General features: G+C 40.6%; 1 protein-coding gene across 1 annotated transcript; it reads right to left on the bottom strand.

The window, feature by feature from the left end:
• Positions 1-3,588: 3,588 nt before the first annotated feature.
• On the bottom strand, positions 3,589-12,941 carry LOC121200823 (the record flags this gene model as incomplete). Its single annotated transcript, XM_041066326.1, has 3 exons — positions 12,720-12,941; positions 11,454-11,721; positions 3,589-4,583 (listed from the first exon to the last, which is right to left on the bottom strand). Coding segments are annotated over exons 1-3 (1,485 nt in total), but the record flags the coding sequence as incomplete, so codon positions are not given.
• Between the last annotated feature and the right edge of the window lie 1,541 nt (positions 12,942-14,482).

The raw sequence follows: 14,482 nt of genomic DNA, 5'->3' as shown, positions 1-14,482 counted from the left end.
CCTTGCAGATCCTCTCCAGTTCTGTCAGGTTGGATGGTGAACGTTGGTGGACAGCCATTTTCAGGTCTCTCCAGAGATGCTCAATTGGGTTTAAGTCAGGGCTCTGGCTGGGCCATTGAAGAACAGTCACGGAGTTGTCCTGAAGCCAGTCCTTCATTATTTTAGCTGTGTGCTTAGGGTCATTGTCTTGTGGTGAACCTGAAGGTGAACCCTCGGCCCAGTCTGAAGTCCTGAGCACTCTGGAGAAGTTTTCGTCCAGGATATCCCTGTACTTGGCCGCATTCGTCTTTCCTTCGATGGCAAGCAGTCGTCCTATTCTCTGTAGCTGAAAAACACCCCCACAGCATGATGCTGCCACCACCATGCTTCACAGTTGGGACTGTGCTGGACAGGTGATGAGCAGTGCCTGGTTTTCTCCACACATACCGCTTAGAATTAAGGCCAAAAAGTTCTATCTTGGTCTCATCAGACCCGGGAATCTTATTTCTCACCATCGTTTTTTTTTTAGCAAACTCCATGCGGGCTTGCATGTCTTGCACTGAGGAGAGGCTTCCGTTGGGCCACTCTGCCATAAAGCCCCAACTGGTGGAGGGCTGCAGTGATGGTTGACTTTCTAGAACGTTCTCCCATCTCCCGACTGCATCTCTGGAGCTCAGCCACAGTGATCTTTGGGTTCTTCTTTACCTCTCTCACCAAGGCTCTTCTCCCCCGATTGCTCAGTTTGGCCGGACGGCCAGCTCTAGGAAGGGTTCTGGTCGTCCCAAACGTCTTCCATTTAAGGATTATGGAGGCCACTGTGCTCTTAGGAACCTTAAGTGCAGCAGAATTTTTTTTGTAACCTTGGCCAGATCTGTGCCTTGCCACAATTCTGTCTCTGAGCTCTTCAGGCAGTTCCTTTGACCTCATGATTCTCATTTGCTCTGACATGCACTGTGAGCTGTAAGGTCTTATATAGACAGGTATATGGCCTTCCTAATCAAGTCCAATCAGTATAATCAAACACAGCTGGACTCCAATGAAGGTGTAGAACCATCTCAAGGATGATCAGAAGAAATGGACAGCACCCGAGTTAAATATATGAGGGTCACAGCAAAGGGTCTGAATACTTATGGCCGTGTGATATTTCAGTTTTTCTTTTTTAATAAATCTGCAAAATGTCAACAATTTCGTGTTTCTCTGTCAATATGGGGTGCTGTGTGTACATTAATGAGGAAAAAATGAACTTAAATGATTTTAGCAAATGGCTGCAATATAACAAAGAGTGAAAAATTTAAAGGGGTGGGAATACTTTCCATACCCACTGTATATGGACACTGTTACTCTTTGCATTACTCTTTGCTTCGCATCTTACTGTGTTCTCTTTTTAAATTATATCTGTACATATTTCAGCTATTTCATTTACCTCTTTGTTTTTTTCCTTTAAATTATTCTGAATTTTTTTTGTACATATATAGCTGCTATTTCTTTTACTTTTACTTTTTGTAAGATCTATTTTTTATATATAGCATTGTGTGATGGGAGAGTGGCAAAAAAAACATTTCATTGCATAGTGTGAACTGCTGCTTTGTACTGTGCAAATAACAATAAACCTTTTGAATCTTGAGTCTTGACCTCAGACTGGGGCAACGGTTTATCTTTCAGCAGGACAATGACCCTAAGCATACAGCCAAGATAACAAAGGAGTGGCTTCAGGCCAACTCTGTGAATGTCCTTGAGTGGCCCATCTGGAGAGATCTGAAAATGGCTGTGCACCGACGCTGCCCATCCAACCTGATGGAGCTTGAGAGGTTCTGCAAAGAGGAATGGGCGAAACTGCCCAAAGATAGGTGTGCCAAGCTTGTGGTATCATATTCAAGAAGACTTGAGGCTGTAATTGCTGCCAAAGGTGCATCAACAAAGTATTGAGCAAAGGCTGTGAATACTTGTATATACACATGTACATGTGATTTCTTGATTTTTGATTTTTAATAAATTTGCAAACATTTCAAAAAAGCAAATGAAATCCATTTTGGAATAAGGCTGTAATAAAACAAAATGTGGAAAAAGTGCTGTCTACAGCACATCATTGAGCCACAGTGGTTGACATTTCATTGCAATGAACACACACACTGTAATTTAATTTGATTAAAATTCACAGACGTCCTTCTGCCCGAAACACTCACAAGATAAGATACACCTTTAGATTAGATTAGATTAGATTCAACTTTATTGTCATTACACATGTACAGGGACAGGGTAACGAAATGCAGTTAGCATCTAACCAGAAGTGCAAAAGCAGCAAGTGCAGGATATGGCAAAAAAAAGTAAAAAATAAAAAATATGTACAGTATTCACATTAGATATATACATATATGAATATATATAAACATGATATACAGATGAGTGTTTTATAACAGTATGTACAGTTAAATAAGTATTATGAACATACTATACAGATGCATTATGTATCTAAGTGTATGTACAGATATACAGGTAAAATGAACTTACTATATAGATGGATTTATGAATATATGTACACTATATAGAGAAGAAAAGTGGGTGGTGTGAGGAGTATGGTTGGTGTGTGTGGGTAATGGGGGGGGGGTGTCGTCGGGGGGCAGGGTTGGTGTGGGAGGTGGAGGTGGGGGGTTACAGGGGGGCTAAGTTCAATAAGGAAACAGCTGTGGGGAAAAAGCTGTTCCTGAGTCTACTGGTTCTTGTTCGGAGGCTCCTGAAGCGTCTCCTGGAGGGCAGGAGGTTAAACAGGCCATTTGCAGGGTGAGAGGAGTCCTTGAGAATGTTGCGAGCTCGTCGCAGACAGCGTTTTCTCTGGACCTCCTCAATGGAGGGAAGTGGAGTCCCAGTTATGCGTTGGGCAGTTTTCACCACCCGCTGCATTACCTTTCGGTCAGCGACTGAAGAGTTTCCATACCAGACTGTGATACACCTGGTCAGGATGCTCTCAATCACAGACCGGTAGAAGTTCACCAGAACGGCTGAAGATAGGTGGTTCTTCTTCAGTGTCCTCAGGAAGAAGAGGCGCTGGTGAGCCTTCTTGACCAGGCTGGAGGTGTTGGTGGACCAGGACAGGTTCTCTGTAATGTGAGTCCCCAGGAATTTGAAGCTGGAGACACGTTCAACAGTCATCCCATTGATGTGAATGGGGCTGTGTGTGCCTCTTTTCACCCTCCTGAAGTGTCTGTGAATGTTCTCATTCATCCAGGTCATAGTTCTCTCTTTGAAAATTGAATCGAAGGCAACTGGACATATGTTTGTCTGGGAAGACGTTTGGCCTCTTATCCAAGGGGCTTCATCAGTTCATACGCATCGGTCTATCTAGTCCGCACTAGTCTGACCAAGAAAGTGGAGTAAGGTATTTAACCTGTTGTGGGTGGGACCACCAAAGTACCTGTGAAAGTACTGGTTTCACCTGACCATTGTTGTGGTCCCCAGTGAACGACAGTCGTCAGGCTCATGTGACCTAGTTTGTGTCTCATGTGAACGACAGTCGTTAGGGTCAGGTGAGTCCCTGGTGGATGACGCTCGTTGAGAGTCGTCTGAGGTTAAGTTGTTTACTCTCCTGGGTACACATGAAAGGGCTACATTGTAAATGGGGGATAGGTGGTGTCGCAGACCCCCTCCTCTGTTTAGTGATGGTTTTTCCACTTTCACATAGATGGCTTCTTTGACTCCTCTCTCAAACCATCTGTCCTCCCTGTCCAGGATTTTGACATTGCTGTCTTCAAAGGAGTGTGCTTTTTCCTTTAGATGTGAGTAGACAGCTGAGACTGGACCCGAGGAGTTAGCCCTTCTGTGTTGGGCCATGCGTTTGCTCAAAGGTTGTTTAGTTTCCCCAATATATAGGTCCTTGCATTCCTCACTGCATTTGACCGCATATATTAGGTTGCTTTTATGATTGTGTGGTATCTTGTCTTTGGGGTGTACCAGTTTCTGTCTGAGAGTGTTGCTGGGTTTGAAACATACAGGAATTTGATGTTTGTTAAAAATCCTCCTGAGTTTCTCTGAGACCCCAGACACGTATGGAATGACAATGTTTTTGTGTTTATCTTCCATATTCTCAACATCCTCCCTGTTGGTATTCTTTCTGGAGCGTGTTGTTTTGCCAAAAGACCAACTCGGATAGCCACAAGTTTTCAGAGCTCCCTTTATATGCTTATGTTCTTCTGCTTGGGCCCGAGTGGAGGTTGGTATGTTGTCCGCCCTGTGTTCCAAGGTTCTGATAACTCCCAGTTTGTGCTCCAGTGGATGATGTGAGTCAAAAAGTAGGTATTGATCGGTGTGTGTGGGTTTCCTGTATACCCCAATGTAGAGGCTCCTGTCCTCCGCCAGGTGAACGTCACAGTCCAGGAATGGTAGGTGGTTATCTTTGACATCTTCTCTTGTGAATTTGATGTTTTTGTCCACAGAGTTGATGTGTTCAGTGAAAGCTTGTAAATCTTGGGTTTTGATCTTTACCCATGTGTCATCCACATACCTAAACCAGTGACTTGGAGGTGTACCTTTGAATGAGTTAAGGGCCTTTTGTTCTACCATTTCCATGTATAGATTAGCCACAATGGCGGACACTGGTGAGCCCATAGACCCTTTTACTGTTTGTACACAATGATGACGTAAAACGTATGCGCGCGCATGTTGGCAACGGAAGTATGGCAGGAATCAGTAGTTTGTCAACCTACGCGAGTGGATTATCCATCAAAGATCGCGAATGTTACTTTAACAAGCTGACTTTGTCAAATGGTATCCGGCTACCAGATCCGTGTGCAATAGTGGAGTGGGTAGAAGATGTTAGTAAGTGGCCGAATATACAGTGGCCAGACATTTATACGTATTTGGTTGAGAAACCGAGCGTGTACACCAGAGAGAAATTACGAGCTTACAAGTCACTGGATGCTTATGAATACGTACTCTGTGGTCATGTACAGAACGTCAAATATCATGAAATAGACTCGGAGTTTTGTGTGTTGAAATCCGAGGTTCTACCTAGTCAAAGACAAGGACACAAGACAACCATGTATGAGGCTTGGGTTATAATCAACCAACAACAAAACTACGTCCTCACAGCGAACTGCACCTGTATGGCGGGGTAAGTAGTAGCTTATTTTGGTGTTGTGGGCTTGTAGCTAACATACTTCAGAGCTCTATACGTAGCTGACATGCAAAGGCAAATTATGCTTCTGTGTTACTGTCCTTTCAGATTTAAGCTAGGCTATACTCTCCTTTCCATATCAAAAAGTCGTATGCCTTGCCTCTGAGACATTCTCATAACCAGGGTTTGAAACAATATTTTAATGAAATACACAGTGGCAACAGGTTCAAAATTCAACAGTTCAATTCAAACAATTCAAAATCAACCAGTATGTATGTTCTTGTGAATTTTCAGGCTTGGGTCATGCTGCAGTCATGCAGCTTCAATCTTATTCAAAGTTGAGCTCTATGGTAGGATGGGGAGGAGTGAGAGTGCAGCAGTTACCTCTGGCATGTGCATGTGGAAAGACATGAGCAGGAAAGAAGTCAGACCAGCTCCACTGAAGGAAATCAGCTTCCACAAACCAAAGAGGCTAGGCAGGCAGCTTCCAACAGCTTCAGCATCTGCCAGGAAGAATAGTATCACACCCAGAGGCATGTAATAGTTGACAGAGCCTAGATAAGCTTTCTATTGCCATATAGTATTTAATAGCCCTGTGATGTACTTCCATTTTACCCAGTGACTCGCAGATTAGTTTCCGGTTTACTTCCTGCCACATCGGCGGTAAATATTACTCAAAGTGAACAAATGACAGCTGTAACCGTAAGAAAACAAAATATTATGTCAGAGATTTATACAAGTTGCGACCACGACTGTGGAGCAAGTCCCACAGTGTGTGTTGACCAGGAGCGATATGAGAAGCTACTTCAACTACAATACTGTATCATATCGTATTATAGATTCTTCTCATATGAGCATCTGATGGTATTTTGGGACTTGATCAGTTCTGCTACAGTGAAAATGGTTATGGTCAAAAGCACTAGAGCTAAGACAATGATGAGCACAACAACTGTAAGTAGCAGGCTCATGCACAAATGCACACATCTATGAATGATTGTGTTTATGATGCTTATGATCTAATTTTACTTTAACATTTCCCCACAGAAACTGTTGCCAATAGATGAACTTTTCCTCTTCCTCTGTCTACTGGCTGTACTCAGAGGAAGCTGGGCCATAGATTCAACATCCGTCGAGCAACAGCAAAATTATTGTGACCTGGGCCAACTTTCTCTACAGCATACTGGGCTCGGTATGTACCAGGATGTCTCCTGCAGCTGTGAAGGCCAGTCTTCCAGAGGACTTTCATGGCAGCTACAGTGACACACATGTGGTCCTTGACTGCACAGAGCTACGCTGTCAGACTCCTTCATCTCTGCTCCTTCAGAGTGAGGTCTTTTCCCTCTGCAAGTCCCACTGCACCTTCAAAGCCATGGTGGCAATACATCACTCTTAGCACCAGACACGGCCATCGTGGTTGACAAGGGCTTCTTGGTGGATGACCTTGTACCTGGGACTGTTCATCGTCCTGCCTTTCTCTCCAAGAGGACAGAAATGTCAGAGGTGGATGTTCTGAAGATGCAGTCCATTGCTCGTTTAAGAGTGCATGTTGAGAAGAGGATAATCCGAAGATTCAAAGAAAATAAACTGAATGAGAATAACAGAACTGATGAAGCTGCTTGGATGAGCAGTGAAACGTCTTCAAGAGTTGCCTTGCTTCAACCTTCTAAATGAATATGACCTGGATGACTGAGAACCTTCATCAACAATACACTTTTTGATACAATTCTACTGTATAGATAAGCAATGGGTAATGAACCAGAAGATTGTGAATAAATGCACTGGATGTCTGCTGAGTCTCTTTGTCATTCAGTACGGGCATAGTAGCCACTTGGTGGCTTATAGGTTTTGGTAAAATCAAGTCACTACAGTCAGTGTTGCATCATAAATGTATAGTTAATTTCAATTTACGTTCAAATTAAACATTTACATCATACATTACATTTCATTACATTCTTCCTGGTGACTGGATTCATGTACATTGCATACATTTCTGCATGTATACACGGAAATAGAACCAGTCTACCTTTTCTTTGATAACATTTAACATGTCACTGTCTCTGTAAATTATTTGAATTAGCATGTCTTCCTCAGCTGAGACAACAAAGTCATGAGATAAGTGTAAAGAGTTTAAGGTAAAACAGAAGTACATCACAGGGCTTGTGCACAGAGCTTCTCAGAGATTTCTTTCCAAGGTGTTACTTGGTGATGCAGAGATGAAAAGGCCTACAGACAGTTTAAATATTGTCAGTATATATGTTTGCATTTGTCTTCAGGTTTGTGTTTTTTATCTATTGTACATCCTTGGGTTTAAAGCTCTGTTTAACTCATTTAAGAATAATTCAGTCAGTATTCTTAAAATGTGAATATTATGCAGCACAGTAATTGTGTGCTTTTGTTCCTGTATTATCAGTGTTGACAGATGATGACATCCGAGAACTTCAGGTTGTGGACCCAGGGGCTGCAGTGCTGACAAGCCTAGAAAATAGTGACACAGACACTGCATCATCTGACACTGATTCAGAGGAGCATCTTGACTTACCTGAACCCTTGACTGCTTTATTTAATGTAACACACAGGGAACTCTCACCACAGGAAATGCAGGTGAAATGTGAGGATACGTTTCAAAGACTTAAAAGTACACTTCAACCTCATCAATGTGAGAAATTGGAATTTGTGACACGGCAACAGTCAAAGTCAAAGGATTGGTACACTTACAGGGCTGGCCGGATCACAAGCACTAAATTTCACCATGCGACCACAACTGACAAGATCAGCAAAACATGCTTAAATGATATTATGCAGTATAACAGCACAGACTTGAATGTCCCATCTGTTCTCTGGGGTAAAAACATGGAAGAAACGGCAAGACAAGCATACACTGCATTTATGTCACAGAACCATCCAGATTTCAGCATCAGATCATGTGGCTTAGTAGTGCAACCTTCTGAGCCACACCTTGGATCGTCCCCAGATGGGATAGCAAGATGTACTTGCTGTGGCAAAGGGGTGGTAGAGATAAAGTGTCCCTACAAATATCGTGATAGCTTTCAAGGATGTACAGAAGACAAGCAGTTTTGTCTGGACAAGTCATTGACATTGAAACATTCACACACATACTACTATCAAACTCAACTTCACATGTTTATGTGTGATGTTAAGTATTGTGACTTTGTGTTGTGGTCTAAGGAGGAGTTCTTTGTGCAGCGTATCCTAAAAAATGAAGAGTTTCTAAAGGAAGCTTTGCCAAAAGCACAAGACTTCTTTATCTCAAGTGTGCTGCCTGAACTATTGACAAGAAGTCATGACCCTGAGCTGGTATCACAGAGAGCCTGCAAATACTGTGAAAGGCCTGATTTTGGAAAAATGATAATCTGTGTCAAATGCAGCAACCATTTTCACTACAGCTGTGCACTTATAAAAAGGAAGCCAGCAACATGGTTATGTAGGGAATGTGTGAAAGTTGAGGTTTGAATGCCTTCATTTAGGACTGGGAAATGTATTGTATTGTGATATAAATCTGGTTCATAACACCCAGACCTACATTTATGTACATTTGAAACAATTAATTAATCCACAGCCTTTTCCTTACTTGTTATGTGTTATTGACTGCTGTGTGATGATGCACTTCAGTGCAACTAAACATTAGTTTTATACTGTAATGCTATGTATCCATTAAATAGAGATAATTTACAACGTAAAATGATCATTTACTGTTAACAACATACAAAACCAGTTTGATTCTAATATTTTGTACATACTCCCACTTTTAATGTTATTAACTTTAAGTCATACTATGCAACTATGTTGCTTGTATACATTTCTCAAACAGTTGAAAGAAACTGTGAATAAAATTGTTACAAATAAAGGTGGGTAATTTAGTTTTAATTACAGTAAATACATGTTTTACAAATGTAGATCACTTTATAACTAGTATTCTGAAGGTTGAAGAGGTTTTTAAAAAAAAAAAAAACAAAAAAAAACTCTACAAGTCCAGTTGCCTTGCATCAACATTCAGAATGAATTATGAGCTGGATGACTGAGAACATTCATCAACATACTAATAATAACTAATAACTAATACATATAGTACATGGTCATGTGTTACTCATTTGGAAACAACACTTTTACAGAGGTTTGTGAGTGCACCACATACAGTCACCATATCGTCTAGCATGTTAACTTGCGACAATGGAATAACTGTTTGCAAAATCTTAAAGTTTTTCCACCGACCAATAACTCGCTCCACATGAATTCTCACGCGAGACAGTTGCCTGGAGGTGTCTACTTCCTGCGCAGAAAGCTGTTTTTTTCCTTTTGTGAAATGAGGGATGCGGAGGGTTGCACCACAAGCTGCAAGCTCGTCTCTGATGAGAAACCCTCTGTCTGCTAAAACCTCATCCCTAGGTTCCAAAAGTTCTAAGAAACCGCACTCTTTAGTGATCTGCTTGTCTGAGACCCGTCCACCCCACCCAGGAGACAGAAATGAAATTGCTCCAGCTGGAGTGATGCCAATTAAATATTTAATGGTGTTGTTGTGTTTATAATTTGACCATGTCTGGGCCCTGGCAGTCAGATTACTGGGTCTAGCTATGAAAATTTCTGTGCAATCTATTATGCACCGGCATTTTTTAAAGTTTTGTTTGAATGTTTTTGGCATATTTTTAAGTATTGCATCCTTACTTGGCCATTTAATGAGTGGCTTGAGGACCAAAGCCATAAGAGGGACCCAGCTCCGCAAAATATTTGAAATTGTAGTTTTGGATACCTTAAATCGATATGCCAAGTCAGTATTACATAGGCCCAACCTTAATTTCATCAATATAAGCAATAGGTGGTCTTCCAGTGAAAGTTTTTGGCTAATTCTTTCTATGCTGCCCGCTATTTTTGTAAGCAGCCATTCAAAGAGCACCGAGGTCAGTCCTGTGAGAAAAATCAATTGTCCAATGTTGCACTTAACAGTGGTGTAGGAAAACGTGGATTTTTGCAGCTCTTCTTTCAGCTTTGCGTTTTCTGCCTGTAGTGTGTCAAACTTCTGATGCAGGTGGGCATAGTCCTCCTGAAGTTGACTGTGTCTGTGGTTGAGGTCATCATACTCCCTCTTTGGAACTGAGATGTCCTCTTCAGCTTTAATACAGAAGTGAAAAATTAGCATGTGCTGTGACGAATGCATGTACACATACACATGGACATGCAATTGGAGCACAGAGCACTGACTCTTCTAGTTTCTATTATATGTTACCCAATTCCAATAACTTTTAAGTTGTTTAAAATAGGTAGGCCTACATTGTTGTATGATTACAAGGGCAGTAGGAGAACAGGAAAAGTAGAGGTGGAGTAAGTGGGGTATAATACAGGAGGAGGTGAGGCGTGGGAGAAACAAAATCCAATGGTGGAAACCCTGACAACCATCATCAGTTAATTGTAAGATGAAATATATTACCATCACAATGATCCATTCTGCATTCTTGTTGAGGAGTTTCAGAAGGAACATGCTGATTTGCTGCAATGTTAGGTCTGTCATCTCTTCTCCTTTTCCTATGGTACCTACGGTAAAAATAGCAGAAATGTACAGTTAGACCAATCTATCTAAAAACATCAGCTAAAGGCACCAAAAGCTTATGCAAGAGAGCAAAACAAACAGAGGGAGAAAACTCTAATTATTCTTACCTGTCCATCTTTGCTCCTGGGTTCTGACTTTGTTTTGTGTACACAAACACAGAAGGCACAAAATCAGGACTGCTGGAGTCCAATGATGCCTCACCTGCAAATCACATACAAACACACGTACACACGTTTGTTTACTAGCCAAATTTTTATTTTCATTCATATCTGACAGTGTTCATCAAACTTTAGCCGATTTGATATGGTACATCGTAAAGACAATCACTAATGTAAAACAGGATTACAAGAGTCCAATGACGCCTCATCCGCAAACACACGCGTTTGTTTACTAGCGAAATTTAACACCAGCATATGAAACTCTAACTGCATGCGATCAAATTTAGGTAGCATTGATGGACAGACTACTACTACAAGAGTAGGTAGATAAACTTACCTGATATAAAGTGGGCGCTGCAGACACGAGCATTTTTGATTATTTCCTCATTCCAATCAGCCCGTTTAATCGCCTGCAGCCACAGGCGCCGCCGGTTCTTCTGAAACGGCCGTGATCCTGTCGGAATCCTATAAAACTTCAGCCCACCTGTGGAGTATCGATTAGTGCAACCGTAAATGCAACAACCAGACATTTTGATGCTGGGAAACAACTGGCTGCGTTGTCAGAGCGACTGGTGAACAACACCGCTTCCGTTGCCAAAATGCGCGCGCAACTATTTGATCACGTGGGCTGTAAAAGGGTCTATAGCACAGCCGTGTTTTTGTCTGTAAAATTTGCTGTTAAACTGGAAATATGTGGTGTTGAGGCACAAATCCAGTAACTGGCAGATCTGGTCTGGTGTGAGATTGGTTCTGTCATGTAGTGTGTTATCTTGTTTCAAGTGATTCCTCACTGTTTCCACCGCCTCCTTAGTTGGAATGCAAGTGAATAAGGAGGTCACATCATATGACACCATGGTTTCTTCTTGTGCCATTTTCAAACCTTTGATTTTGTTCACAAAGTCTAATGAGTTGTGAACATGAACACATCATGTTCACAACTCATTAGTGAGGTTTGTTGGTCAGAAAGTTTATTAGTCCCACAATGGGGTAATTGCATCCTTCACAGCAGCAAAGAGGCAGATTCACCCAGAATATACAAAATATCAAATACAATACAATACAATACAATATTGAACCACTGTACACAGTATGCAAACAGTATAGACCGTCTAGGGTAACACTTTAGAATAACGAACCCTTGTAAGACATTTATAAGCTATTAGTAGATATTAGTAGATAGTTAACTAATCATGAACTAAACACTTATATACATTTGTAAATGATTATTAAAACACTTATTACTTAAGCTACAAGACATTTATAAACTATTAGTAGATATTGAACTACATGGATTAAAGTAAAAAAAATCTGACTGAAATTTTTTTCGCGCTACAGTCAAGTCACACGCAGTGTGTGAAACAAGTTCCAGGTTAGGTTACTTGACACCTGCGTAAGAAATACTAATGCATAGGACTTCAGCACCAAATGCAGCTATCATGTTTAAATGCTCGACCAATATTATTTTACAGGAGGAGGATTTTAAAAAGCTGTTCTATAGCATCTATTGCATTTTTTTTGTTGGCTTTTCAAATTTTTTTGCAAAACGTGCTCATATCTTTCTCTCTAAAATAATCAAGCATCTACATAACTTTTCATTACATGTTATTTTTCTTATTATTTCAAGTAAGCCTTTTACATATAAGAAAATAGAAATAAAAAATACATAAACAAACAGCACCAGGATTAAATAACAAAGAGTGCAAATCTCTATGGTACATTTTTTCAGTTTAAGAGCCATTATCTCTTTTTGATGAGCGGCAATACCATGTGTGCAAAGATAGGACGCATGGGAGTTTGACACTGACAGTCTCGACAGTGCGCACCGGCCTTCAGCACAGGACTTAATGAGTTCGACCAGTGGTTGGGCGATGGTCAACGACAAATCATGTTCCGCAATAAACAAACATATGCGTACTTTGTGGTTGCAAACACGGTCTGCCATGGATTGTTGCGCCTCCGTTGTTGTTATTGTGGCACCTGGGAGTGAGGATGTATTTTTGAGAGCGCGGAGGGCAGCCTTGTGAGACGCATCAGTCTGATGGCGAGTCAGCACTTTTTTGCTGACTCGCTGACACTTTTTTTGTGTTTGGTCAATATCCGATACATCGGAGCAGTTGATCATCATGAGGGAGTCCATGCTAGCTATCGCGCCACAGCTCCGTGTTTACATTCCACTCTGAAATGGGACATGATTATTATTTTTTTTCTCCCCGGATCTACATTGATCTCATAAGTTGCCTCTGTGAATTCCAAATGACGGAAATCCGTCGTAGCGACGGAGAACTTTAATCCATGGAACTAATCATGAATAAACCATTCATATACATTTGTAAATGATTATAAAACATTTATAACTAAAGTTGTACAACATTTATATATCATTTAGACATTATTAATAATGCTGTGCCAACATTGTTTGTTCATGTTTTATTCATCATCAACTAATTTTCAATATGATCAACCCTATTAGTAAATTATTGGTGAAATAGTGTAGATGTGTTTAAAAAAAAAAACCACTGTACCACCATTTGTCTATTTATGTTTAACAGATGATTTGTTAGGCATTCATAAAAAAATCTATAGGCCTGAAATGATTTGCAGATGTTATGTCCCTTAATCTAAAGTGAAGACTGTTCATTATTTACACGTCTGTTAATGTGCCACCATTTTTAAAATTCATGTTTAACAGATGATTTGTTAGGTATTCATAAAAAAAATCTTAGCAAATTGGTCCACACAATCATTGGACCATTTAATCGGTTTGTGGTGTTTTTGGTAGTTTTTTCCCTTCTGTCAGCTATCTCAATATACTGGCCAAACCAGGCATTTTAACAGCTCACAAAAATTAAACCATTCTGAAGCTGTACATCACAACAAGAGCTAAGTGTTCCAAGTGACCTTCGACTATTGAAGACGGGGAAGGAGCTGGCAGCAGCAGCGCAGGTAAAGTTAAGCTAACGGTTACAGTAATGTTACAAGTCCACAGTTCTAAATTCACATTTGCTGGTTAACTTATTTGTTGACTTATATTACCTGGCTGAATCTGCTAAACTATCAAGCAAGTACAAACACTAATCCATTTTTAGCTAGTTAGCTCTGTTAGCTATATCGGCTAGTCTAGCCAACTTTATCAACAGGACATGTCAGTGTGGTTTGGATAGTTTTGCTAACCCCACATGGTGAATGCAGATTGATGCAAGGGGATAAGCTATCGTAACATGAAACATTGAAGAACGTGTGCTTGTGCTATTAAGCATAGTAGTAATTGTTTTAGCTGGCGTGATAACTAGAGATGGGAATCAGTTCAGGTTGAGAATCGGTAGTAAACCGCTCTAGCAAGCTAGCTACTACATTTTCTATCAATAACCCTGTTTTCATGGACAACTTTTTTTTAATTAGAATGATTAAAATTGTATTGAAAAAAAAAAAGATGTCCATGTAAACGCAGTTATATGAATTGAGATATTGCAACCTGTTGACCTTCTATCAGGTCAGCAGGCATCCTGTCTGATTCTAACTGGCTGATGATTTTTAGAGGTTTTTCTCACATAAATCAGGAATTGATGAGGGAATCATTAAAGAATCAGATCAATAAGCAGAACTGATAATAGATTTGATATCCATAACATTTTACCAATTCCCATCCCAAGTTATAGTAACTATCAGTTTTGGTTAACT

Source organism: Toxotes jaculatrix, chromosome 20, assembly GCF_017976425.1.
Source record: "Toxotes jaculatrix isolate fToxJac2 chromosome 20, fToxJac2.pri, whole genome shotgun sequence".
Taxonomy (NCBI): domain Eukaryota; kingdom Metazoa; phylum Chordata; class Actinopteri; family Toxotidae; genus Toxotes; species Toxotes jaculatrix.
The sequence above is the reverse complement of the archived record's forward strand: the minus strand, read 5'-3'. Positions and strand labels throughout refer to the sequence as shown.